This window comes from Alnus glutinosa, chromosome 5, assembly GCF_958979055.1.
Source record: "Alnus glutinosa chromosome 5, dhAlnGlut1.1, whole genome shotgun sequence".
NCBI lineage: Eukaryota > Viridiplantae > Streptophyta > Magnoliopsida > Fagales > Betulaceae > Alnus > Alnus glutinosa.
Genome location: NC_084890.1, coordinates 5,070,340 through 5,096,123, shown reverse-complemented (window position 1 = coordinate 5,096,123; position 25,784 = coordinate 5,070,340). Strand labels below are relative to the sequence as shown.

The window sequence follows — 25,784 nt, the reverse complement described above, 5'->3', positions numbered from 1 at the left end:
TGATTCTTCTATTCATAATTCTCTTGCCATTCGAAAAAATATTCACGGGTCAGACATCCTCCTGTTTTCCTAGCATATGCTAAAAATGTGCGTTGTTAGGTGTACTACAATTTTTATTACAAATTATTTACAAACTGACGTGGCAGTCCAAGTGATATTTACTACATCAACCATTAAACAATTAAATTTATCTGTCAAATTTTATTACTTACGTCACATTTGGTACACAGGAATATACCTAGGAATAGAATAGCTATTCTATAGTTTGGTTGAGCCACAATTAGATAGTATTCCCCTAAAATGAAGCATAGTTATTTCTCTTAAAAATAAAGAAAAATAAAAAAAAATAAAAAGAAATGAAAAAAAAAGGGTAAGGAATAACTCTTCCCCATGAATGCAATAATCAAAAAAATGTTTTTCGAGAATACCCTTTTTTTTTTTTTTTTTTTTGGTATAATAAAAAATCATTCATATTTGTCGTGTCCTCCATTAGTGGCCAACCACCCCCTTGGGAGTTGTCAGCCACCACCCGGCCCAGCCAATCACCGACAAGTGCCCAGCACTGGCCTCGGCCCAACCTACCACTTGCAACCATATTCCACGGACCTCCGCTGTCACTGGCCACAACCCACTGTTGTCTTAGGCGGCCCTCCATCACCATTGGTTACGATTCGCCGCCATCTCAGACAAGTTGATGACCTTGCACCGTCACCGACTACTACCAACCATTGTCTCTAAAGGTCCTTCGCCGTCACAAGCCACTGTCGTCTTAAGAGGCTCTCAACCTTCACCCATGTGTGCCACGTAACACTTATAAGGACTGCCATATGAATTTGTAAAAAGATAATAGTAAAGGATTTGGAACCTAATATTGTGAATATTTAGCCGGCTGCCCATTGGAAAAATCTTTGTTTCATAAACTGATCGCTATATTAATTTAAGAATGGTGTATAAAAAAGTCTTGGCTTATTACATTAATTGCACCAAACATATATAATAACCATTACTTTCAAACCTCCAAATGCTTCCGCAGCTAGCACGTATACACTAGAAACCAAAAAAAAAATGCCCTTTTAATTGTATACATAGATGAAGATGATTATTTATACTCTTAATTGCTCTATATGCCATTAATGATCTCTAACAGCAACTCCTGGGTCTGCTGAACTTGAAGCCTTTCACCATAAATTCCCTGAAGTTATAAAAAATTCAAAAATAAATAAACATTATCGATCTGTTGAAATCTATGAAAGCTCATGTAAAAATTGAGGTACTTTGATTTGATTTTTGGTTCTATGTCTGTTACCATTGCATTGGATGTCGTACTGAGACGTTGTAGTTAGTTATGAGTTTGTTTTGAGGTGATGGAGGTGCATAGGAGAACATGTCTTTTTTTTTTTTTTTTTGGGTAATTACCTTTTCCTCTCATGAACTACCGGCCTGTGTCATTTTGCCCCCACGAACTACCATTTCGACCAAAAGACTGCATCAAACTACCATTTTTACACACTTTGGCCCCTTCCGTCAAGAATTCCGTTAACTTGGATGGAATATACCATTTTTTACCGTTAATTTTGATTTAAAGACCAAAATACCCTCTACAGTAATTAATAAAAAATATTAAAATTAATATATTTTATAAAAAAAAACCTGAAAGAAAAGGGGTGGCCGCACGGCCACCCAGCTTCCGGGGTGGCCGCGCGGCCACCCTAGAAAATACCTAGGGTGGCCGTGCGGCCACCCCTTATGCCGGGGTGGGCCGCGAGCCACCCTAGAGGTGGCCGGAGCCACCTCTGGGGGTGGCTTGCAGGCCACCCGGCCACCTCAGGGGTGGCGGCAGCCACCCCTTTTTCTTCAGGTTTTTGTTTTTATTTTTTATTTTTTATTTTTATTTTTTTAAGATGAGGGTATTTAGGTCATTTTTAAAATTGAGTTAGGGCATTTAAGTCTTTGCATGAATTAGACTGACAGAAGGGGGCAAAGTGTGTAAAAATAGTAGTTTGATGCTCTCTTTTGGTCGAAGTGGTAGTTCGTGGGGGCAAAATGACACAGGCCTGTAGTTCATGGAGGGAAAAGGTAATTACCCTTTTTTCTTTTTTTCTTTTTTTTTTTTGTTTTTTTTTGTTTTTTGTTTTTGTTTTGTTTACAAGTAACATTGGAAAGGTGCCACAAAAAATGCTTGTTGTTGCCCACGAGAGTTATTTCAAATGATTGACTGGTTTGGTTAATACTATGAGATTAACTGTTTGAATCCCCACTCAACCGATACATAGTTCTTGCAGGCGGGTCACGTATCCGGAGTTTATATGACGGGTATAATTTCACATCGTCCTGAAAAAAAAAAATAAAAAAAAAAATAGCCTTGTTCTTACTAACCTTAACACAAGATGAAACAAGCATTGCTCCATTGGAGGTAGTAACAATTGTATCAACGAGTTCAAATCCAAGAGCATTCATGGCTTCCATCAGTCTATTGAATCCACCCCTTTTCTTCTCGAAGACTATCTTTACCCAAAGTTTGTTCTCCACAATTTGTGTGGCCTCAACCTCTGCCTAATCACAGCAAAATGAAAGTCATCACCAAGTTATGTGTCTAAGAGTTCAACACAAACAACTTAATCAACTAGTTAATAAATAAAGGGATAATTGTATCGTTAGTCTCTTTGGTTGGCCATAATTATTTTTCACTCCTTGTGGTTCAAAAAGTTCATGAAAGATTCTCGTGGTAAACAATAATTACAAATCAATTCCTAAACACATTTTTCATCCAAAAGTTAACAAATTCTGTTAGTCAGTCACGTCACACCCAAAAGGAAGCTGACACATGTCTATTATAATAAAAAAAATATAAAATATAATAAAAATATAAATAAATAAAATTAAAATATTAGTTTTGAAAAAGGAATTAAAAAAAATACAAAGGCGGCAGCCACCCCCGACAACCTGTCGGGGTGGCTCCCGGTGGGCAGCCACGCCTTTGTATTTTTATTTTTTATTTTTAAAAAAAAACAAATATTTATATTTTATTTTATTTTTAATTGTAAAGGACACGTGTCAACTTCTTATTGGGTGTGACTTGACTGACTAACGGAATCTGTTAACTTAGTGGATGGAAAATTGATTCATGAAGTGATTCGTAATTATTGTTTACCACGAGGACCTCCCATGAACTTTCTGTACTACAGGAAGTGAAAAATAATTATGGCCAATCCCAGAGACCAACGGTGCAATTATCCCATAAATAAACCTGAATGCCGCTTTTCTCCATCTCGTCTGCAGCTTCTGTTTCTTCAGTACTTCTTGGCTTTGTTTCCTCTTCAGACGACGCTTCGATTTCGAAAAGCTGCTCTTGAAGAACATTCACATTCCTCTGCAGGTCCTGGACGTATGAAATGGCATCCTCGATAATAGTTGCTTTATTCATCTAGTTAACCAACCAAAAGAAATCAAATCAGAAGCTAAATGCTTATTGAAAAAAAAAAAGGAGGATTAAGAAGAATGTTGGGTGCATGGTTACATTTGTGATGAAAGGGATTAATGCCCGCAGTGCCAGAAGCCTTTCACTGAGCTTCTGCCTCCTCCTCCTTTCAGCAAATAGGTTCTTAGACTTGAACTCTAGCGTGTCTTCGTTGCTGTACCTCCTTCGTCCCATCCTTCCCCTGCTGCTACCTTCTTCTGTTATGTGTAAATCATTCAAGTCAGAGCCTATTACATATTCCATTTTTGTGAAGAAATTGGTTGTTGAGTGAACTTAGTTAGAGAGAGATCTTCCACTACCTGTTTGATATTGTGTGAGATTATATAACTACTCCTCACAAGGTTAACATGTCATAGAGGAAGAGAGAGGGATTCTATGTGGCAGGGCCGGCTGAATGCCTAGGCAAATTAGGCAATCGTCTAAAGTTAAGATCCGTCCCAAAAAGTGACAACATAATTAAATTTTTTTTTTTTTTTATAAAATAAATAAATAAAGTACAATTCCAACAACTTTTTTTTCTTCTTCAAACTAATTATTGGATCTGTTTTTCTACATGTGGATCCTGCACATCTAATGGTTAATTTTAAAAAAAGTTGTTAAAGTTGTACATGAGTTGTAGACATATCATCTCTCAAGATAATAAGGAGGAAATGAAAGAAAAATAGAAAGATACATTAATTGCACCCCTAAAACAGTTAATGAACTTATAATTTCACATAAACTTAAAACCTAAGTTCGTTAATTAAATTTTTAGAATTAAGTAAATTTCATTTTGTGCTAAATTCTATATAAAAAGAATTATATGTAGTTCAACACAAAATATGATATTTGTTGAAATTAAATATCTCTTAACATAGATAAATTTTGCAAGTCGTTTGGAAAAAATATAAAATATTTAAATATAAAAATGTCTCATATAAATTTATCGCCTTAAGCATCAAAATCTATAAAGCCGACCCTTCTAGGTGGTTTTTCAATTTTTGTGCGCCCATACAATTCTTATAATAATCGTGGTTCTTATTTTGCTAATTAAGAGGCTTAGGGATTTTACTGTGCCTTATGCCAGCTTTCTTTTACGGCAAAATGAGCCGCCTCCGAACTATACACCGGAAATATTCTCATCTTCCCCCAACTGTGCCTCTCAATTCTTATGACAGTGGAAAAAATCCCTCATAGCTTTGATCTGTTGCGTTGTTTCTTGCTTATGAAAAAAAATTCACATAATATTCACATGACTATGATTTTTGACACATTCATCAATAACTTTTTAAATGACTTAATTATTACCACCCAAAAAAAAAGAAAAAAAGAAAAAAAGACTTTAGTACAAATATATTCAATAATGAACAGAAATCTATCTCCTAACAAAATATTTTAGCTTTTCAATCATTGTATGAATATAATTGAGCTATCCGGGATATTTCTTTACATGCCATGTAGACTCATGAGACAAAGGAATCTGGGCGGTTACAATCCTATTCTATAAGCCAACTATTATAATGCCACTTTTGATCAAATGAAGATTTCAAAAGTCATTTCATTATTAGAGGGATACAAGATAAATTTGTAGGATTACTTCACAATATCTGGTTTGTGTTATCAATTTATTATGTAGTGTACCATGTGGCTAGTTTGATAAGGGTGAACTCTTCGCTTAGTTTTCAATAGAGGCTTTAGTTTGTGTCATTTGCCATGTGCATAGGCGGTGCAAGCCAAGGAGGTGGCATGCATCTCTAATTATTGATGCGGCACTCTCAACTTGTGTTCTATACGCATAGGACAGAAGACACAAGCCTCATGTGCGTAGGACGCAAGCTGGGGTACCACACATCCCTAATTATTAATGTAACACTCTCAACTTATGTCCTATATATGCGCACATAGACAGAAAACGCAAGCCTTACTCTACGATAGGATAATTCAATTAAGTTGCATTCATATTTATACTTCACCTTATTCTTTCTATAATATAAAAATTCTTTATTTTTTACTTACATTTTTTTAAAAAAATAAATATAAGATGGGATAGAGTCAACATTGAATTCGATATTATTGTTTTATATTAAAATTTAAACTAATAAAATTAATTACTTAATCATTATTCTAATACAATGAAAATTTGAGTTTACATGCCATTGAAATGCCACCCAACAGTTCTACGAGTAATTCTAGCCGGCGCTCTAGCGTCCCTCCCATGTCCATCTCCGTCTGACTTGGCACGCCACGTCAGACCTTTTTTTTATTAAAAAAAAAAATTCAAAAATTTCAAAATTTTCAAAGCATGTTAACCACGAAATAGCTGCTGCCAAATTCTCCCAAAATATTTTTGCCCCCAAAAAGCTTACCGCCTTTCCCTCCTTCCTCCCTTCCTCCACCCCACCGACAGCCACCCACTTGCTGAGCACCGTCGACCACCAGCTACCACCGCCACCGAACCCCGGTTCGTCCATCTCCGGCCTCCATCCACCACCAAGCTCCGAAGATCCATCCATCGTATAGCTCCAACGACCCATCGACTGTTCCACCACGACGAGCCCAGCCCAGCCCAGCCACCACCACCGCCAACAAGCCAAGCCGAATCACTACCACCGCAGAGGACTTCGACGACCCATCCACCGTAAGGTCTTCTCTGTTTTATTTTGATTTTCCTTTCGATTTTCTCTTCTTCATACAGATCTCGATTTTGTGGTTTATTTGTGTGCTAATCGCCTGTATTGTTTGTTTGTATAACTTCACTCATTAGTCACTCAAGAGTTACACAAGCATATACATATACACACACATGTATGTATATATTTTTGTATAGATACCAATGAATCGTACAAAAGATATTTTTAATGATGGGGTTAGTGGCAGAGCCAGGGATTTTTACTTGGGGGGCTGAATATTGTTGCCAGGCAAAAGAGGGAGGAGGTTTGAAAGGCGACTTGGAGTTGAGAAGAAGAGACAAAGCAGAAGAGAGGGAGGGAGGAGTTGAGGGGAGGATGGATGAAAGGAACAAACGTCTAGGTTTTAGAAAAATAAATCTTTTGGTTTATAGAAACTTTTTAAGGGTTAAATTTTTTGATTTAAAAAAGAGCTCAAATCTTTTATCATATTTTTTTAGGAGAGGACTTTTAGATTTTAAAAAGAAAAGAAACCCAAATATATTTCGTGATGGTGCATTTTGTAAGAAAAGAATTTCCTATGTCTGTGTTAGTGTGTGTGTGTGTGGTTGTTCTTGATGAGGAGTTGCATATATTTACATTGTGTATGTATTTTAATGAGTTGATATGAGCTATTTGTTAGTTAAAGTCCTAGTGTCGTTATCATTGATTCTGATTTGGGAACTCATATGCAATTCATGTGATTGAATATACGAATTTGTGGGTTCAATTGTTTGCTCTAGTAGATCTTTGTAAATTGTTGACAGTATTGGTAGACTAACATGGGTTCCTCCTCCAGAAGTTTAAATCAATGAATTTTGAAATTTTTCGAGTTTGAGCACAATCAAATTTGTTACTCTTGTTGATTCTCACTGTGGCCAACTAGTTGTCTATGTTTATGACATGCCGTGCCAATCAAGGTTGATTTTTTAGTTGTCCCTTTTAGTAAGTATGTTGTTTAAATTGAAAGTTTATCATACTTATATAGCACTATGTAGATTGTCTTTTATTTGTTTTTTTTTTTTTTTTGGCTGATTTTGTTCATTTTTTAAACATGCAGTGAGACACTGCTTGTCATGGTTAGTTTTGCAATGCTGTGTGATTTAGTTGCTTCCTAGCCTTGTGGGCTTTATCAAACAAATAGATTATATAGTTTATAGCCGAGCTGAAGGTTAACTTGATAGATTATTGTCACTTTTTGATAAGTATGATAGATTATTGCCACTTACAAGGCATGAATTCTTGACTGGATGAATGATAAGTTAATAAGTTTCTTTATAACTAGATTGATATGGTTTATGGTACTTGATCTTTTAATATTTTTCCATTTTTCCATTGTGGCTTTTTTGTGCTTCCAGACAATTGGCAGAGGAGTATCGTCTTCTTATTGGTTTATATTTATTTATTAAGATGGACACGTATCGTTTTCTTATTGGTTTGATGTGACATTTAACAGAATCTGTAAAAAAATTTAACGGAATTTGACTCCAGGGATCGATTTGTAATTATTGCTTACCACAAGGACCTCCTATGAAATTTTTGAATCATAAAGAGTGAAAAATAATTATGACATACCACAAGGACAAATGGTGCAATTATCCCTTAATTATATTCTCTTGGTAATGATTTTATATTTTATTCATATATAAAAGAGAAATACATATATCTGTGTACAATTGATTTACAGGAAATTAAGCTCAAGCTGTAATAGCATATTGGTGCACTATCCTAACAACTTATGGTTAGCGAGCATTAATCATAGTAATTGTTACTTTATTTACAGAACAAGCACCTTCACTAATTGATTTATCTTTACTATTGTAAGTGCTCTTCAGAATAAATGCAGGTTGTTTTGGATAAGAAAGAAGTGTGTCATTACCCAACATGAAAATAACTGCTGACATGGTTGGCCTATCTATTGCATATTCTTGCACACACAACAGACCAATTTGAATACATCTCAAAACTTCTTTAGCAGATTGGTCACCCAGTGATGAATCAACTATTTCCATGGCTTTATCTTCTCTCCATAGGTCCCAAACCTACAAACAACATATTCATCACATTAGGTTTAAAAAAAAATAGCAGGCGGATTTGATAAACACTTTGCCCATATTCTTACATGTCCAATCAAGTTTGAGGAGGGACCATCATGATAATAAGCACTGTTCTTTTTGCCAGTAATGAGCTCTAGCATCAAAACCCCAAAGCTATATACATCAGACTTCACTGAAAATAGCCCATGCATTGCATACTCCGGTGACATATATCCACTGTAGTAGCAAAATAAAATGATCAAAGATAGCTTTATGTTTGTGCATTAACATGGCATATAAACTTTCTAAGAACACAATAGGAAAAAGAATTACAAAGGTTTGCTTAAAAACCACTTTGATTTGTACGTACTTTTAAGACATATAATAATGGAAGGTACCTAATAAGATGGAAACTATCTTTATTTTGTAATGCACTTACTATGTTCCAACGACGCGTTTTGTATTTGCTTCATTTTGGTCCCCTCCAACAATTTTAGCCATACCAAAATCAGCAATTTTTGGATTCATTGCATTGTCAAGTAGAATGTTGCTGGCCTTTAAGTCTCTATGGATAATTCTTAATCTTGAGTCTTGATGAAGATATAAAAGCCCTCGAGCAACCCCACAAATAATCTCGAAGCGTTTTCCCCAATCTAACAATGACCTTTTTGTTTTGTCTGAATGAAGAAATGAGAACTTTAAATATATATGCTTTTGTATTTTTGCTACATACTAGGAATTAATTCATATGTTTGTAGTTGGAAGACCATTTTTGAGTGATACTGCAAGAAGTTTATGTGAAAAGTATACATACGTACCAAAAATGAAAAAGTCCAGGCTTTTGTTTGGCAAGTACTCATAGATTAACATCTTCTCTTCTCCTTGAATGCAATAACCTAGAATCCTCACAAGGTTCCTGTGTTGGAGTTTAGCAATTATTCCAACTTCATTTTTGAATTCTTCTACTCCTTGTCCGGAAAACCTTGATAGTCTTTTTACTGCAATTTCCTTATGATTATCTAAGAGACCCTGAAATTGAAGTACAAATCTCATTTAGTCATAATGCATAGAAACAAATCTAGTGCATTAACACACATATGAACTGAAGTTACTCAAATTTTGGGACTTTTTCAGGGAGACTAGCTACCTTATAAACTGGGCCAAAACCACCTTCTCCAAGCTTGTTTGCATCAGAGAAATTATCTGTGGCTGCAGCTATGATATTTAGATCAAAGTATGGTAAATCTGAATTTCTTGTACTCTCATCAAACTCCCTGCTTTCTTGATGGTATTTTGAAGTTGAGGTACCACTAAACAGATTTTTCATCCTATTTTCATCCTCATTACGTCTTTTCACCCTCATTACCAGCCAATACACAATGGAGACTAAAAGAAGCAACGTTACAGTAACAGAAACCACAAAAACTGCCAGCATCCTCTTGTTCCGAATAAGGCCATTTTTCTTTGAGTATTGAGCTAAAAAAAAAATATTTGTAAGAAACTTATATCGATTTAATAATTAATTTCATCATTTCTTATTAGTTTAAGTTCTAAAGATATATGATGATTTAATATGATATCAAAGCAGACGTCTTAAATTCATACGAGCTTAAATCCAGACATAAGTAAAGTGTTATATATTAATTAAATTATTAAATTTACTATTTTTTATTTATTTAAATTAAGATAACGTTTTCCAATTCAACAAACAGTGACAAAAGAAAAAGCTATAAATGTGAAGAATACCTAATGTAGCTACATCCACACGTACATACAAGTCTTGTCCCCCATTGGCAAACGTTCTGGTGTCCACCAAGTGCCCGTGCCATGACAAGCACCCAATCCCACCCCTTGTTTCATCTGCACTTGTGTAAGCCGTACAAGAACAGTTCCTTAAGCACTCCTGCTTACATTCCTTCAAACTCAAACTCATGTCCACACGTGCTATAGAAGTATCCGGCACCTTCACACGTGGCAGCTTCACAAACCCTTCTCCACTGCGGCACGCGGATACTCCTTGGCTCCTCACGCACCCGCCTGACCCGTCTCTCAAGTACCATTCACGGGTCGAATTGGGTTCAAACCCGGGTAAGCATGTGCACTGGAACTTGTTGGGATCGTATGGGTCGCAGTAACTATTTGGACCGCACTCTCCGAACGTATCGCACAACTCTTTCGGAGTATACCAAAACACGAACCATCTACTCTCGTGCCACGTAGACCGAGCAACGACTCCTGATTCGTTCATCACCATTCTGGTGAAAATTTTAGGGTCGTTTACACTATACACTATCGTGACCTCATCTTGATTATTCACAAAACTAACGTTGAAAATAAAATGTTGATTCATTTCAGGTACACCGCTCCACCTTTGGCCGGTCCAAGGTCCGCCTCGCCACAATGGAGATCCACCCTTGTTTAAGAACAATTGTGGGTACCCAGTTGGGTCAATCTGTAATGAGCTGTTGCCGGTTGCCGGGTCATCTTCGGACTTCCAAGATGTTAGGTACCGGTTGAACCCTGTCCGCCGGTCCAGCCCAAATTTCATGAACGTGAGCAGAGTATTCGTGGGATAATCGAAGCTCTGCCATGCGAAATTTTCGCTGTCTCGTAGAACCAAAACAAGATTTCCAGAATCTAAGAGCCGAGCCGCCATAGAATTGTTCGTGGATGAGACTGAAGCGTTTGTTGACCAGACAGGAGTGCTTCGGTTTTTGCTGTTTAGGACGAGGTTTCCGCGGGTGTTGATGGAGAGGACTCCGGAGGTATCATTGAGAGGGTTGTCTCTGTTTGCTACCCACACAACGGTTTGTTCAGGAACTTTGTTATACCATATTCCGACGTAGTGGCGGCCAGAGTTTCCCGGGCTGAAAAACCCAAGGGCGAAAGTTTCTCCTTTCGAAACTAGGATGTCACCGTCTTTAAAGGGCTCGTTCGGCGAAATGGTGTCAAGGGAAATGCAAAATCGGAAAACAATTAGGGAGAGAAGCAACCATGTATTCAATAGCTCTTTGGCAGGATTCATGGTGGTTTTTCCGATGAAGATTATAGGTTGGTTGGCTAATGAGAATGCTTTGTGTCGGTGTTGGGGTTAAGAAAAATCAAGAATCAAACTCAACTTGAATAGAGGGACATTGAGGTCGAGATCTTAGGAGGAGAAAAATCTGGGAGGTAGGTGAGGGTCTTTAAGAGGGGCGATTGGTGCAACTGGGGTGCACCTTTCTAGAAAGAGACTTGGGATAAGACCCACCTCATATCTCTATGCTCCTGCGTGAGCCTTTTTCCGGTTTTTAATTAGCTAGGTGCTAGAGCAAATAGCTAGAATGACATTCAACTTTCTAACCTACTGGACGAGCCTGTTAATTCGTATTGTCATGTCATTATCGACGTTGATCAACACACGTGGGCAAGAAGTCGACCATAGGTTTCAGCTTACTGGCTTGGAGCAAAGGTGTCCACATAATCGGTACCATGGAGAATATATGGTGGAAAACAAAAAAATGCCAAAAAAAGTGCTGGAAAAAATCAATTTTCAATTGCACAATTTGCACGTACTTTGACATTGACCTTAAACGTCTGTACTCTTCGGAGGGTGATTTGTTGGTTTCAGTCGATGCCAATCTCTTTGGGGTGGATTCATTAGGATGAATCTTCCAAATCATATCGCCTATTTGTGGTTTAAGGTTATCTTCACGGCCTGAGTATGACAACGGATTTTGGTATTTAAATATGAGACAAAAAAATTGATTATGAGGGTACAAAGGTCCCCCATAGCTTGATGGTATCGGTTCAATGGAAGTTACATGACGATTGAGAAAGGGGCATTGATATCATCGATCGAAAGCCATTTATTGATTTGCTAATTTAAATCAATTCAGATCTTAACATATAACCAAATAAAAGCTACATTTAATGCTGAAAATTAATACTCTTCTTTATTTTCAGTAATCAAGCATTGAAAATTAATATTCAACAGATTCTTCAAAATCTCTTCATTTTCCTAAATATTGAGAAAAATTAAATCTCAAAAAAAAAGAAAAAAAAAAAAAAAAAAAGAAGCCAAATCCATGAGATAATCTATAGATTTCTTATTTATTATTTTAATTTTTAAATTAAAAAATATTTATCCCTCCTCTCCCCTCTTTGCCTCTCTTTGGAGACTGTATTGAGACTTGAAATTTTCTTAAAAAGACTTGCAGGCACGAAAGAAACTTACATATAGTAAAGAAAAAGGGGCACTTTATTTTAATAAAATACCCCGTGACATTTACTCATTTAGGACCCCCTCTCCCATCCATGTGTAGACTCGACCTAGGGTCCATTAATTGGTGAGGCAGGAGCACCCTACCTTTACCAACTTTTGCACTCTTTCTTGCAGTTGATATATATATATATACAGAACAACAACTTACAGGTGGATATTAATTGCTTTGTAGATGATGTGTACCGAGTCTTTCAAGACTCATCTAATATCAGCCACACAAACACCCACTATACTAATTTTAGTTCTCACTCTTATTTATTTATTTCAACTCAAAAGATTGATTGATTTATTATAAATTTAATAATAAATTTTAAAATGACATAAGACAAACATAAAGGTGACGTGCAGCATTAGAAGTAAGAGTTTTGTCCTTATCATTTATAGGTGATAAAGACGACTCAAAAGGCAATTTTGAGGACTTCATTCAAAGAAAAACTCTTGCCCCGGATAGAAGGTTTTTCAATTGCCAAATAAGAAAGAGAAATGCTAAACGTGAGCCTTTTGTCCGTATCATGTCCGTCTCTTTCCAGCATGGCACTGACAAATTTATTAAAAAAATGAAATAATTTAGGAAACACCGGGATACTGAAACTTCATTGCACCATTACAAATTTTCTCTCATTTCTCTTTCCCTCAAATCTCCTTCCCCATTTTCCGACAATCTCCATTTTTTTCGGCTGATTTCCAGAAGAGGCGTGCCCCCATTTTTCGGCCGATTTCTAGCAGAACCCGGTCTGCTGGAGACTGGGTTCGACAGAGAGCGGCGTCAGCGTCGGATCTAGGCGGCCGGTCTGTGCTGGGTTGTTGGGTTCGAGAGATCGAGAGAGCTGGGCAGGTGGGTCGTAGAGAAACCCAGTCGATCTGGGCAGCGTCGAAGATCCGGTACCCATCGGTGAGAGAGCTGGGCGTCGATCTGGGAGTCGGTCGGTGGGTCGTAGAGAAACCCGGTCGATCTGGGTGGCGTCAGAGATCCGGTACCCGTCTGTGAGAGAGTTGGGCGTCGGTCGGTGGGCCAGCAGGATCTGGGTGGTTGGTCAGTGCTAGGGCGTCGGATTTCCGATCGGTGGGATGGGGAAGGCGACAGTGAAGAGGGGAGGATTTGGTCGGTGGGGGAGGGGACAATGGAGAGGGGGAGAAAAATGAATCTAAATGAACCCTTTTCTTCAAGCTTTCTTGTTTTAGAAAAAAAAAAAAAAAAACGAAAAACAATTACACGTGGAAAAAAGGCTGAAGAGGGACGGACAAAAGGCGCATGCGTAGAAGCTCTCAATAAGAAAAACCCTAATAAAACCCTCTCAAAATCCACAAGGCCCTCACACACCTGAGCCTACTAAAGCCGTTGCTCCCTATCACTGCGTCATTTCTCTTCTAGCCCCTCAAAATCCTAATAAAAAATTGATTATAATATATATATATATAGTCTTGTTCTTACTAACCTTAACACAAGATGAAACAAGCATTGCTCCTTTGGAGGTAGTAACAATTGTATGAACGAGTTCAAATCCAAGAGCATTCATGGCTTCCATCAGTCTATTGAATCCACCCCTTTTCTTCTCGAAGACTATCTTTACCCAAAGTTTGTTCTCCACAATTTGTGTGGCCTCGACCTCTGCCTAATCACAGCAAAATGAAAGTCATCACCAAGTTATGTGTCTAAGAGTTCAACACAAACAACTTAATCAACTAGTTAATAAATAAAGGGATAATTGAATCGTTAGTCTATTGGGTTGGTCATAATTATTTTTCACTCCTTGTGGTTTAAAAAGTTCATGGGAAATTCTCGTGGTAAACAATAATTACAAATCAATTTCTAAACATATTTTCCATCCAAAAGTTAACAGATTCTGTTAGTCAGTCACGTCACACCCAATACGAAGCTGACACATGTCTATTATAATAAAAAAAATATAAAATTTAATAAAAATATAAATAAATAAAATTAAAATATTAGATTTGAAAAAAGAATTAAAAAAAAATACAAAGGCGGCAGCCACCCCTTTGGGGGTGGCCACGTGTCACCCTCGGCAACCTGTCGGGGTGGCCTGGGGTGGCTCCCAGTGGGCAGCCACCCCTTTGTATTTTTTTTATTTTTAAAAAAACAAATATTTATATTTTATTTTATTTTATTGTAAAGGACACGTGTCAACTTCTTATTGGGTGTGACATGACTGACTAACAGAATCTGTTAACCTAGTGGATGGAAAATTGGTTTATGAAGTGATTCGTAATTATTGTTTACCACGAGGACCTCCCATGAACTTTTTGAACTACATGGAGTGAAAAATAATTATGGCCAACCCCAGAGACCAACGGTGCAATTATCCCATAAATAAACCTGAATGCCGCATTTCTCCATCTTGTCTGCAGCTTCTGTTTCTTCAGTACTTCTTGGCTTTGTTTCCTCTTCAGACGACGCTTCGATTTTGAAAAGCTGCTCTTGAAGAACATTCACATTCCTCTGCAGGTCCTGGACGTATGAAATGGCATCCTCGATAATAGTTGCTTTATTCATCTAGTTAACCAACCAAAAGAAATCAAATCAGAAGCTAAATGCTTATTGAAAAAAAAAAGGAGGATTAAGAAGAATGTTGGGGGCATGGTTACATTTGTGATGAAAGGGATTAATGCCCGCAGTGCCAGAAGCCTTTCACTGAGCTTCTGCCTCCTCCTCCTTTCAGCAAATAGGTTCTTAGACTTGAACTCTAGCGTGTCTTCATTGCTGTACCTCCTTCGGCCCATCCTTCCCCTGCTGCTACCTTCTTCTGTTATGTGTAAATCATTCAAGTCAGAGCCTATTACATATTCCATTTTTGTGAAGAAATTGGTTGTTGAGTTAACTTAGTTAGAGAGAGCTCTTCCACTACCTGTTTGATATTGTGTGAGATTATATAACTACTCCTCACAAGGTTAACATGTCATAGAGGAAGAGAGAGGGATTCTATGTGGCAGGGCCGGCTGAATGCCTAGGCAAATTAGGCAATCGTCTAAAGTTAAGATCCGTCCCAAAAAGTGACAACATAATTAAATTTTTTTTTTTTATAAAATAAATAAATAAAGTACAATTCCAACAACTTTTTTTTTTTTTAAACTAATTACTTGATCTGTTTTTCTACATGTGGATCCTACACATCTAATGGTTAATTTTAAAAAAAGTTGTTAGAATTGTACATGAGTTGTAGACATATCATCTCTCAAGATAATAAAGAGGAAAGGAAAGAAAAATAGAAAGTTACATTAATTGCACCCCTAAAACAGTTAATAAACTTATAATTTCACATAAACTTAAAACCAACATATTGTCTAAGTTCGTTAATTAAATTTTTAGAATAAAGTAAATTTCTTTTTAAGTTAAATTCTATATAAAAAGAATTATATGTAGCTCAACACAAAATATGGCATTTGTTAAAATTAAATGTCTCCTAACATAACATAGATAAATTTTTCAAGTTGTTTAAAAAAAATATAAAATATTTAAATAAAAAAATGTCTCATCAAAATTTATCGCCTTAAACATCAAAATCTATAAAGCCGACCCTTCTAGGTGGTTTTTCAATTTTTGTGCACCCATACAATTCTTTTAATAATCGCGGTTCTTATTTTGCCAAGAGGCTTAGGGATTTTACTATGCCATTTGCCAGCATTCATTTATGGCAAAATAAGCTGCCTCCAGACTATACACCTGATACATTCTCATCTTCCCCCAACTGAGCCTCTCAATTCTTATGACAGTGGAAAAAATCCCTCATAGCTTTACTCTGTTGCGTTGTTTCTTGCTTATGAAAAAAAATTCACATAATATTCACATGACTATGATTTTTGTCACATTCATCAATAACTTTTTAAATGACTTAATTATTACCACCCAAAAAAAAAAAAAAAAAAAGACTTTAGTACAAATATATTCAATAAGGAACATAAATCTATCTCCTAACAAAATATTCTAGCTTTTCGATCATTGTATGAATATAATTGAGCTATCCGGGATATTTCTTTACATGCCATGTTGACTCATAAGACAAAGGAATCTGGGCGGTTACAATCCTATTCTATAACCCAACTATTATAATGCCACTTTTGATCAAATGAAGATTTCAAAAGTCATTTTATTATTGGAGGGATACAAGAGAAATTTGTAGGATTACTTCACAAGATCTGATTTGTATTATCATGTAGTGTACTATGTGGCTAGTTTGATAAGGGTGAACACTTAGCTTAGTTTTCAATAGGGGGTTTAGTATGTGTCATTTGCCATGTGCATAGGCAGTGCAAGCCGAGGTGGCATGCATCTCTAATTATTGATGTGGCACCCTCAACTTGTGTTCTATACACATAGGACAGAAGACACAAGCCTCATTTGCGTAGGACGCAAGCTGGGGTACCACACATCCCTAATTATTAATGAAGCACTCTCAACTTATGTCCTATATATGCTTAAATAGACAAAAAAACGCAAGCCATACCCTTCAATAAATAATTCAAGTTGCATTCATATTTATACTTCACCTTATTCTTTCTATAATATAAAAATTCTTTATTTTTTACTTACATTTTTTTTTTTAAAAAAAAAATATAAGATGGGCTAGACTCAACATTGAATTCGATATTATTGTTTTATATTAAAATTTAAACTAATAAAATTAATTACTTAATCATTATTCTAATACAATGAAAATTTGAGTTTACATGCCATTGAAATGCCACCCAACAGTTCTACACCCAATATTCAATTGCCACGTAAGAAAAACCCTAATAAAACCCTCTCAAAACCCACAAGGCCCTCACACACCTGAGCCTACTAATAAAGCCGTTGCTCCCTATCACTCCGTCATTTCTCTTCTAGCCCCTCAAAACGATGTCGTTGTCTCGCCTCCTCCGCCGCGCTTTCTCCACCTCCGTCGAATCTGACTCCAAACCTACCATCAGATCCATTTCTCGCGATCTCTACGAGGAGCGCAGCCTCAAACAACTCGTCCAGAGGTTCAAGAAGTCCTCCGAGCACGAACGCTTCCGCACCAAAATTGGCATATACAAAGTAACTGTCCACCGGCTAGCTTCGGCGAAACGTTACAACTGGATCGAAGAGATCCTCGAAGATCAAAAGAAGTACAAGGATATCTCCAAAGAAGGCTTCTCAGCTCGACTCATATATCTCTACGGGAAATCGGGCATGTTCGAGCATGCTCAGAAAGTGTTCGATGAAATGCCTGACCGGAACTGCGAGCGCACGGCGTTATCACTCGGCGCGCTCTTGGGGGCATGTGTGAACTCGAAGAAGTTTGGCTTGGTTAGTGAGCTTTTTGAGGAGTTACCGAAGAAGTTGTCCATTGAACCGGATTTGGTTTCGTATAATACTATTGTTAAGGCGTTTTGCGAGATGGATTCGTTTGATTCCGCAGTTTCAGTGCTTGATAAGATGGAGAAGAAGGGTGTGGAGCCAAATTTGATTACATTCAATACCCTTTTGAATGGGTTATATGGGAAGGGTCAGTTTGCAGACGGTGAAAAGATATGGGAGCGAATGGAGAAGAAGAATGTGGCTCCTAATGTTAGGAGTTACAATGCAAAGTTGCGTGGATTGGCGTTGGAGAAGAAAACCAAAGAGGCGGTTGAGTTAGTTGAAGAAATGAAGAGCAAGGATGTCAAACCAGACGTTTTTAGCTTCAATGCTGTGATAAAAGGATATATGAATGAAGGGAACTTGGAGGAAGCTAAGCGTTGGTACAATGAGATAGAGAGGAGCGCGCTTGCCCCGGATAGAAGGATTTTCGAGATGCTTATTCCCTTTGTTTGTGAGAAGGGTGAGGTGGAGCTTGCCTTTGAGCTGTGCGAGGAAACCTTCAAAAGGAAATTACTTGTTGATGCTTCGTTGTTGCAGCTTGTGGTGGATGGACTGGTTAAGGAGTCTAAAATTGAGGAAGCCAAGAAGCTTGAGCATCTGGGAAAGTTTAATCAGTACCGTCGTTATAGTCTGAAATTGCCCTCAGATGAGTAGTTCAATCGCTTTCTTTCTTTCTTTCTTTTTTTTGGGTCTTTTCTCTCGTAGTTATGATTTTAAAATGTAGTGCTTTTTTTTCCCCCTGCCCTGTTGGTCTTCTGTCTCAAATATAATTAAAGCATGACCTTTTTTTTTTTTTTTTTTTGGTGGTATGTGCCTCGAAAGATATGATCGTTGTCCAGATAGCCTCATGGATAATAATGAGTTTATTGATGGTCCATTTAGAGGGGCGAAGGGCGATGAGGCTTTCACTTAATGCTTGAAGTATATGTATATATAGAGATGACATTTTTATTTCACAATTATCTCATAACGTTGATGTGATAATTGCAATTAACTCTTAAATTTCACCTCAATAGTGCCCTTAGGATGGCCGACCACTCTTTTGGCAATATTTCCCATTTTATCATTGGGATTGCAATGTCTCCCTTTCATGATGGGATTACAAAAATTAAAACATTGAATGGGGCATTACAAAAAGGATGGTAGTTAGAGGGGATAAATATAGTTTTGCCTTTTTTTTTTAGAATGTAATATGGCATTTGTCCTTTTTTTAATGCTTATCTGGCTTAATCCATGGTTTTCATTTTCAATGAACAACCTAAATAAAAGAAATTATAGGCCCTATAATTTTTTAGAATTGTAAGACCTCTATTCAAATATTTTAGCTTTTAATAGTACATGTAACGACTATTAGGGAAAACCATTAGCCACATCTTTGCTATCACCTAAAACATGATTAGTCAATTTGAAGCTTCTTATAATCATTTATAAAGTTCAGTTTTACATAATAACTAAGCAATTTGTAACTTAGGCCCCGATTAATAACTCTCCTCCCCTCCCCTTATTTTCACATCTCTCAAAAAACATCAACTTCAAAACATTCTTAACCTGTTTTACTTTTTATATCACATAAATAATTTTTTATTATTATTTAAATAAAAAAATTCACTACAATACAAATTTTTTTTTCACTTTTCCATATAAATTATTTCTACTTTATATCACATCAATCACTTTTTATTTTCATTCAACAAAAGAATTCCCCTCATAAGGAGAGGGGAGGAGGGTTATTAAACGGGGCCTTAGCTTTCATAACTATCTTTATAAACCACTCATTTCATGTGAATTACTTTTCATTTTTCAAATGTGACAAAGGGTTGTTACAACTATATATATGAGTTATCCATGATGTATCTTTACATGCATTGGCATTGGTTTGGTCGAACTAAATAATATAAATCGATGGGTGGTTAGGGATGGATATTTTCCTCAATTATAAAAAAAAAAAAATAAATAAAAAAAAAAATAAAGGACAATTCTATTCCCTAAGTTTTCCTTTTTTGCTATTTATTTATTTTATTTTTATTTAAAGTTAACAATCCTATTCCTAAGCCAACCATGACAATTCTAAAGGATGTGGTTTATATTGTGCAGAGTACCATGTGGGCAGTTTGAGAATGATGAACTCCTTACTTTTTTTTAAAAAAAAAATTTAAAATTTTTATTTTTATTTTTAAGAAGGAAAAAGATTACAGGGGATGAACTCCTCACTTTTGTTTCCAATAAATTTGACTACAACTCATATTCGTCTGCTAAAAAAAAACAATCTACGAAGTAGGGTAGTTTGGTTCCTCTATGGGATAGGTGGTGCTGTTGTTCCTCTACGGTGCTACTTAAATTGACAAATTTATCTTTGATTTGAAAATTATTTTTTATGGATCAGAATTCTCTCTATTTCATTATTAATTTCATGATTTAGACTAAATTTTTCAAATTTAATGATGTATATATCATCATGTCATTTAAAATTTTGAAATGATGTGACATTATGTACGTTTTAAGGAGATTAAGAGTCTGTTTAAAATTGCGTTAAAGTGCTTTAAAATTACTTTTGGCACCTAAAAAACTGTGCTAAACAAAACGTTGGCTTGTTTATTGAAAAACTAAAAAAAAAAAAAAATTAACTTCTTTGGCTTTTTTAATTCTAAAAGTTGCCAAAATACACTTTTAGGAAAAGCTTAAGAATAAACTTTTTTTTTTTTTTTTTTTTTTCCTTCTTCTAAAAAGCTCCTTTTGATTTTAAGAGTTCTATTTTCTAACGCAATCATAAATATGATCTAAGAGTACGTTTGCCTCTACGATTTTGTTGGTAAAAAATACGATTTTAAACAAAATTACAAACAATGTATCGCTTGAAAATACGTTTTTAAAAAAAATAGTGGTATGAAAACGTTTAAAAATATACGTTTTCAAATAGCTAGTAATGAGATGTGTTTTTAAAAACTTACAACATTATAGGTCAAACTATAATTTTAAAAGTATAATCATGATTTTACCAGACGCTTAAATTTGTTTATATAAATCGTATTTTCAAATCGTTCATTTTGAAACCACAAATGCTAACAAACCTAAATACAACAAAACCAAAACTTAGATCCTCTCCTTTCCACTTATATTCATTTCCCCTCATGCCGAACACCTAGAAAAATAAAACGAACAAACACAACCCAAATATGTAATTGGGTTGAGAGAGTAGTGGGGGCATCGCTTCCGATTCTAAAGTCAATAAAGTCGGGAGCAATGTAGACTAGAAGATTTAGGGTATTCATAGTGTGTACCTTTGGCTGCGTCCTTCTTCGGTTGGAGCACCTGGGCTTGCGGGCTCCGGAAGTCGTGCTTGGGCTGCTTGAACGTAAGCCCGGCAAAGCTTTGGGGAGCCTTTGGGCCGGTTGGATACTGGGTCAGTAGGGAGTGCAAGCCTTCATTCCATCACGTAAAAATTAGGATTATTAATTTTTAATACGAATAGAGAACCTAACACAAAATTAAAAAGATTGTTTTAAAGAGTCTAGTCTATTTAATTAAGTGGGTTGAATTAGAGTTAACCTATATGATTTTATACCCATACTTCTACACAATCTAAACTTGACACGCAACATAATGAATGGAATGCAATTTGATACGAACCCAATACAAAATTAGAGGGTTAGGGTTAAGAAAATTAATCCGTTTAATTAAATTGGTTGGTTTAAAGTTGATTTATATAGTCTTATATCCATACTTTGACACGACACAACCCCGACTTGTGAATACAAATTACTACCATACGTAAAATTCTCATAAGAGCATTTCTAGTGAGCTTTCAATTTCAAAATTTCTACCAAATTTAATAAAAAAACTAAAAAAAAATCCACTTCAACAAACTCTTTATAATTTCTTTATTTTGTCTTTTGTCAGAATTTTAATCTAAATTTGGCTCACAAATTTTATGAGCTATTGAATATTTTATTATTTCTCTCTCATTTTAATTTACCTTTCATTTTTCTTCTCTCCTCATTTGTTAGGAGTGATTAGTTAAAATCAATAAAAAATTTGTATTTAGTTGAAATAAAGAAATATTTGGAGAGGTTAATGTGTGAAATTTGTTAAAAGTAATAGATAAAATACCAAAATTAGATTGTTTAGCTAAAATTTAGGAAAAAAAAAAATGAATAGCTCAATGCTCTAAAACCCTCTCTATCCTCGGTTTCAGCCTCATCAAACCCTCTCAAAACCCCAAGACCCTGACGCACCCGGAGGGACAGAGCCTACCAATCCATTGCCGCTGTTTTCACGCCGTCATTTCTCTTCCTACACCTAAAACGATGTCGCTGCCTCGCATCTTCCGCCGCGCTTTCTCCACCTCCGTCGAATCCGACTCCACACCTTCCCTGAAATCCATTTCCCGCGATCTCTACAAGGAGCGCAGCCTCAAACAACTCGTCCAGAAGTTCAAGAAGTCCTCCGAGATAAAACTGTTCCGCACCAAAACCAACATATACAAAGACATGGTCCATCGGCTCGCTTCGGCGAAATGCTTCAACTGGATCGAAGAGATCCTCGAACACCAAAAGAAGTACGAGGATATCTCCAAAGAAGGCTTCTCGGCCCGACTCATAAATCTATACGGGAGATCAGGCATGTTCGAGCAGGCCCAGAAAGTGTTCGATGAAATGCATGAGCGGAACTGCGAACGCACAGTGTTATCGCTCAATGCGCTTTTGGGGGCGGGTTTGAACTCGAAGAAGTTTGACTTGGTTGGTGGGCTTTTTGAGGAGTTGCCAAAGAAGTTGTCCATTGAACCGGATTTGGTTTCGTATAATACAGTTATTAAGGCGTTTTGCGAGATGGGTTCGTTTGATTCGGCAGTTACAATGCTTGATGAGATGGAGAAGAAGGGTGTGGAGCCAGATTTGATTACATTCAATACCCTTTTGCATGGGTTATACGGGAAGGGTCAGTTTTTGGATGGTGAAAAGATATGGGATCTAATGAAGAAGAAGAATGTTGTTCTGGATGATAGGAGTTACAATGCAAAGTTGCTTGGGTTGGCGTTGGAGAAGAAAACCAAAGAGGCAGTTGAGTTAGTCGAAGAAATGAAGAGTAAGGAAGTCGAACCAAGCCTGTTTAGTTTCACTGCTGTGATTAAAGGATTTGTTAATGAAGGGAACTTGGAGGAAGCTAAACTGTGGTACAATAAGATAGAGCAGAGTGGCCTTGCCCCGGATAGAGTGATTTTCAATATTCTTATTCCCTTTTTTTGTGAGAAGGGTGAGGTGGACCTTGCCTTCAAGCTGTGCAAGGAAATCCTACAAAGGAAGTTCCTTGTTGATGTTTCGTTATTGCAGCTTGTGGTGGATGGACTGGTTAAGGAGTCTAAAATGGAGGAAGCCAAGAAGCTTGTGGAGCTGGGGAAGTTTAATAAGTACGCTCGTTATAGTCTGAAATTGCCCTCAGATGAGTAGTACAATCGCTTTTTGTTGGCCTTTTGTCCCGTAGGCCAAATGCTTAATGGTGCTACAACAAATTTCGAAAATGCAGGGGTTTTGTGGGAGCTGGAAAGGTTGAGCTATTCTTGTTTTAGTCTGAAAATGCCATTGGACAAGTAGTGCAACGGCAATTCAATTCTTAGTTAATCTTGTTTAAGCCATGTATTCTGACAATTTATCCGCTATCTACTGTCTTTTCTTGCTGAATGTATTTCTGAGCTTGTGCCTCTTCCTCTATTGGTCTTGAACTTCTTTTTTGATTTCTATCATGACTCATGAATGAATTCATGAAGACGAAAGTATGAGAGATTACTTTGTCCGTGGTTTATAATATCATATGACAAACCATGTTTGTTATTTAATGTGGGAAATAGAATTGTTTGGTAATTCAAAGTGTAACCAAGTATAGTCCCAACATTGTTGAGAAGGAAGGATGATTAGTATTTAAGCCATCTGGAGGTTACAGTAGTCCTTCTGACGATGTGACCTTAAAGTTTATCCATGGTCATACTCTTGGTTTTTCCATTATTACCATACAGAGTGATGTGACCTTAAGGTTGATGTCTTATAAATACATGCTAGTCTTTCACATTGTTCCTTCTTTCCTATTTGTTTGAGTTTCAAGAGACCAAATAAATGGGTGCCTCTCATTTTCTTTTCCTACTTTTTCTTTGCAGCCATCTTGTTATTGTCTGCCTCACATAATAATTAGTTAATTTCGAACCTCAAAATGCTACCACAGCAAGTCAGCAAGCAACGGTATTAAGAGGAAATCAACTGCACAAAATGCGGTTTTATTTTCATGAATCGATGAGTGATCCATCATACTCTAATCGCTCTATATGCCATTAATGATCTTTACCAGCAATTCGCAGATGTGCTGATTTGCAAGAATTTCACCGGGTATATTTTGCCAAACACCCATTAAAGCCTCCTAACAGCCCAAAGACTCGCCCTCATTTTCACTCCCTCAGTTCTCTTCCAACCCCAAACCTCCCAACGAGCAAATAATGACGTTCTCTCGGATTCTCTCTCGCTCTTTCTCTACTTTCCTTCAACCCAACTCCACAATTAGCATCAAATCTATTGCCAACGACCTCTACAAAGAACGCAGCCTCGAGTGCCTTGTACAGAAGTTCAAAAAGTACTCCGAGCTTAAACGGTTCCGCACCCGAGCCGGCATATATGAAGACACGGTCCGCAGGCTCGCTAAGGCAAAATGCTTAGGATGGATCGAAGAGATCCTTGAAGACCAAAAGAAGTATGAGGATATCTCCAAAGAAGGCTTCTCGATACGACTCATGTCTCTGTATGGAAAAGCAGGCATGTTTGAGCATGCCCATAAAGTGTTCGATGAAATGCCTGACAGGAACTGCAGGTGCACGGTCCTATCGCTCAATGCGCTTTTGGGGGCTTGTGTGAACTCAAAGAAGTTTGATTTGGTTGATGGGATTTTTAAGGAGTTACCGAAGAAGTTGTCGATTGAACCAGATTTGGTTTCGTATAATACAGTTATTAAGGCGTTTTGTCAGATGGGTTCCTTTGATTCGGCTGTTTTGAAGCTTGATGAGATGGAAAAGAAGGGTTTGGAGCCAGATTTGTTTACATTCAATACCCTTTTGAATGGGTTATATGGGAAGCGTCTGTTCTCAGATGGTGAAAAGATATGGGAGCTAATGCAGAAGAAGAATGTTGTCCCTGACATTAGGAGTTACAATGCAAAGTTGCTTGGACTGGCGTTGGACAAGAAAACCAAAGAGGCGATGGAGTTAGTTGAAGAAATGAAGACTAGGGCAGTCAAACCAAATGCGTTTAGTTTCAATGCTCTGATTAAAGGATATGTTATTGAGGGGAACTTGGAAGAAGCAAAGTGGTGGTACGATAACATAGGGGATGGCGAGAGTGCCCCTGGTAAAAAGACTTTCGAGATTGTTGTTCCCTTCGTTTGTGAGAAGGGTGAGCTAGAGCTAGCCTTTGAGCTGTGCAAGGAAATTTTTAAGAGGAAGTTCCTTGTTGATGTTTCGTTATTGCAGCTTGTGATAAATACACTGGTTAAGGAGTCTAAAATGGAGGAAGCAAAGAAGCTTGTGCAGCTTGGGAAGAGACATAGTTATTGCCGTTATGACCTGAAATTGCCTTCAGGTGAGTAGTGCTATGGTTTTCCAGTCCTTGTTTCGTTGCAAGGACCTTCGGTGGAGCCGGGGAAGGCCGAATAATTATTTTCGTTGCACTTTTGTGCTTAGTTAATCCTATTGAAATCTGTTATCAATTCTCTTTTGGAAAACTACATTTATCCTTTCTAACTTCTACCCAATCTATGATGTTCCTCCAATTTACATTCTCAAACTCCTAGATATTTTTTCTATCCGTTTTTAGTAACTTGGACAAAAAATGCATCTTACACCCACACGGGATGTAAAATGTTCATTATACTCTTATCATATAATTGAAAATACAATTATAGTCTTAGATTATTTTATTTTATTTTTAAATTTTGAAAAAAGCCTTCCTGGCCAATGGCCATAGAGACCTGCAATTATACTTTTAAGATCACG

The 25,784-nt window shown here is 36.9% G+C and overlaps 6 protein-coding genes across 7 annotated transcripts; 3 read left to right on the top strand and 3 right to left on the bottom strand.

Annotated features, from left to right (window-relative positions):
• Positions 1-1,120: 1,120 nt before the first annotated feature.
• On the bottom strand, positions 1,121-3,721 carry LOC133868037 (transcription factor DYT1-like). Its single transcript, XM_062304835.1, has 4 exons — positions 3,518-3,721; positions 3,248-3,424; positions 2,377-2,553; positions 1,121-1,192 (listed from the first exon to the last, which is right to left on the bottom strand). Exons 1-4 carry the CDS (start codon positions 3,719-3,721, stop codon positions 1,121-1,123), a joined length of 630 nt encoding a protein of 209 aa, XP_062160819.1.
• Positions 3,722-7,799: 4,078 nt separating this feature from the next.
• LOC133869314 (G-type lectin S-receptor-like serine/threonine-protein kinase RKS1) lies at positions 7,800-11,295 on the bottom strand. 2 transcript variants are annotated; one of them, XM_062306275.1, is made up of 6 exons: positions 9,906-11,295; positions 9,307-9,635; positions 8,978-9,188; positions 8,599-8,836; positions 8,246-8,396; positions 7,800-8,165 (listed from the first exon to the last, which is right to left on the bottom strand). In XM_062306275.1, exons 1-6 carry the CDS (start codon positions 11,182-11,184, stop codon positions 7,866-7,868), a joined length of 2,508 nt encoding a protein of 835 aa, XP_062162259.1. In that variant the 5' UTR covers positions 11,185-11,295; the 3' UTR covers positions 7,800-7,865. The 2 variants fall into 2 exon arrangements, with proteins under 2 accessions (XP_062162259.1, XP_062162258.1); XM_062306274.1 differs by lacking the exons at positions 8,978-9,188; positions 9,307-9,635.
• A 1,638-nt stretch (positions 11,296-12,933) lies between these two features.
• On the bottom strand, positions 12,934-15,231 carry LOC133868853 (transcription factor DYT1-like). Its single transcript, XM_062305868.1, has 4 exons — positions 15,028-15,231; positions 14,759-14,935; positions 13,860-14,036; positions 12,934-12,960 (listed from the first exon to the last, which is right to left on the bottom strand). Exons 1-4 carry the CDS (start codon positions 15,229-15,231, stop codon positions 12,934-12,936), a joined length of 585 nt encoding a protein of 194 aa, XP_062161852.1.
• A 1,970-nt stretch (positions 15,232-17,201) lies between these two features.
• LOC133869328 (small ribosomal subunit protein mS78 (rPPR3a)-like) lies at positions 17,202-18,751 on the top strand. The gene has a single exon (XM_062306302.1). The coding sequence runs from the start codon at positions 17,276-17,278 to the stop codon at positions 18,413-18,415; it is 1,140 nt and encodes a 379-aa protein (XP_062162286.1). The 5' UTR covers positions 17,202-17,275; the 3' UTR covers positions 18,416-18,751.
• A 3,153-nt stretch (positions 18,752-21,904) lies between these two features.
• LOC133869327 (small ribosomal subunit protein mS79 (rPPR3b)-like) lies at positions 21,905-23,438 on the top strand. The gene has a single exon (XM_062306301.1). The coding sequence runs from the start codon at positions 22,066-22,068 to the stop codon at positions 23,203-23,205; it is 1,140 nt and encodes a 379-aa protein (XP_062162285.1). The 5' UTR covers positions 21,905-22,065; the 3' UTR covers positions 23,206-23,438.
• A 415-nt stretch (positions 23,439-23,853) lies between these two features.
• Positions 23,854-25,513, top strand: LOC133869329 (small ribosomal subunit protein mS79 (rPPR3b)-like). The gene has a single exon (XM_062306303.1). It carries the CDS (start codon positions 24,240-24,242, stop codon positions 25,377-25,379), a length of 1,140 nt encoding a protein of 379 aa, XP_062162287.1. The 5' UTR covers positions 23,854-24,239; the 3' UTR covers positions 25,380-25,513.
• Positions 25,514-25,784: the final 271 nt, after the last annotated feature.

Bases quoted from the DNA above. Each gene is read 5' to 3' on its own strand.
- LOC133869329 (XM_062306303.1), top strand. From the start codon at position 24,240: ATGACGTTCTCTCGGATTCTCTCTCGCTCTTTCTCTACTTTCCTTCAA.
- LOC133868037 (XM_062304835.1), bottom strand. From the start codon at position 3,721: ATGGAATATGTAATAGGCTCTGACTTGAATGATTTACACATAACAGAA. The intron at 3,425-3,517 runs GTAACCATGCAC...TTGGTTAACTAG, and splicing joins TAATCCCTTTCATCACAAAT to ATGAATAAAGCAACTATTAT. The intron at 2,554-3,247 runs GTTTATTTATGG...TGCTGTGATTAG, and splicing joins TGGAGAAAAGCGGCATTCAG to GCAGAGGTTGAGGCCACACA.
- LOC133869328 (XM_062306302.1), top strand. From the start codon at position 17,276: ATGTCGTTGTCTCGCCTCCTCCGCCGCGCTTTCTCCACCTCCGTCGAA.
- LOC133869314 (XM_062306275.1), bottom strand. From the start codon at position 11,184: ATGAATCCTGCCAAAGAGCTATTGAATACATGGTTGCTTCTCTCCCTA. The intron at 8,837-8,977 runs GTACGTATGTAT...TTCTTCATTCAG, and splicing joins CCTGGACTTTTTCATTTTTG to ACAAAACAAAAAGGTCATTG. The intron at 8,166-8,245 runs GTAAGAATATGG...TGTTGTTTGTAG, and splicing joins CCTCAAACTTGATTGGACAT to GTTTGGGACCTATGGAGAGA.
- LOC133868853 (XM_062305868.1), bottom strand. From the start codon at position 15,231: ATGGAATATGTAATAGGCTCTGACTTGAATGATTTACACATAACAGAA. The intron at 14,936-15,027 runs GTAACCATGCCC...TTGGTTAACTAG, and splicing joins TAATCCCTTTCATCACAAAT to ATGAATAAAGCAACTATTAT. The intron at 12,961-13,859 runs GTTAGTAAGAAC...TAAATTTGTCAG, and splicing joins TTGTTTCATCTTGTGTTAAG to TGCCATGCTGGAAAGAGACG.
- LOC133869327 (XM_062306301.1), top strand. From the start codon at position 22,066: ATGTCGCTGCCTCGCATCTTCCGCCGCGCTTTCTCCACCTCCGTCGAA.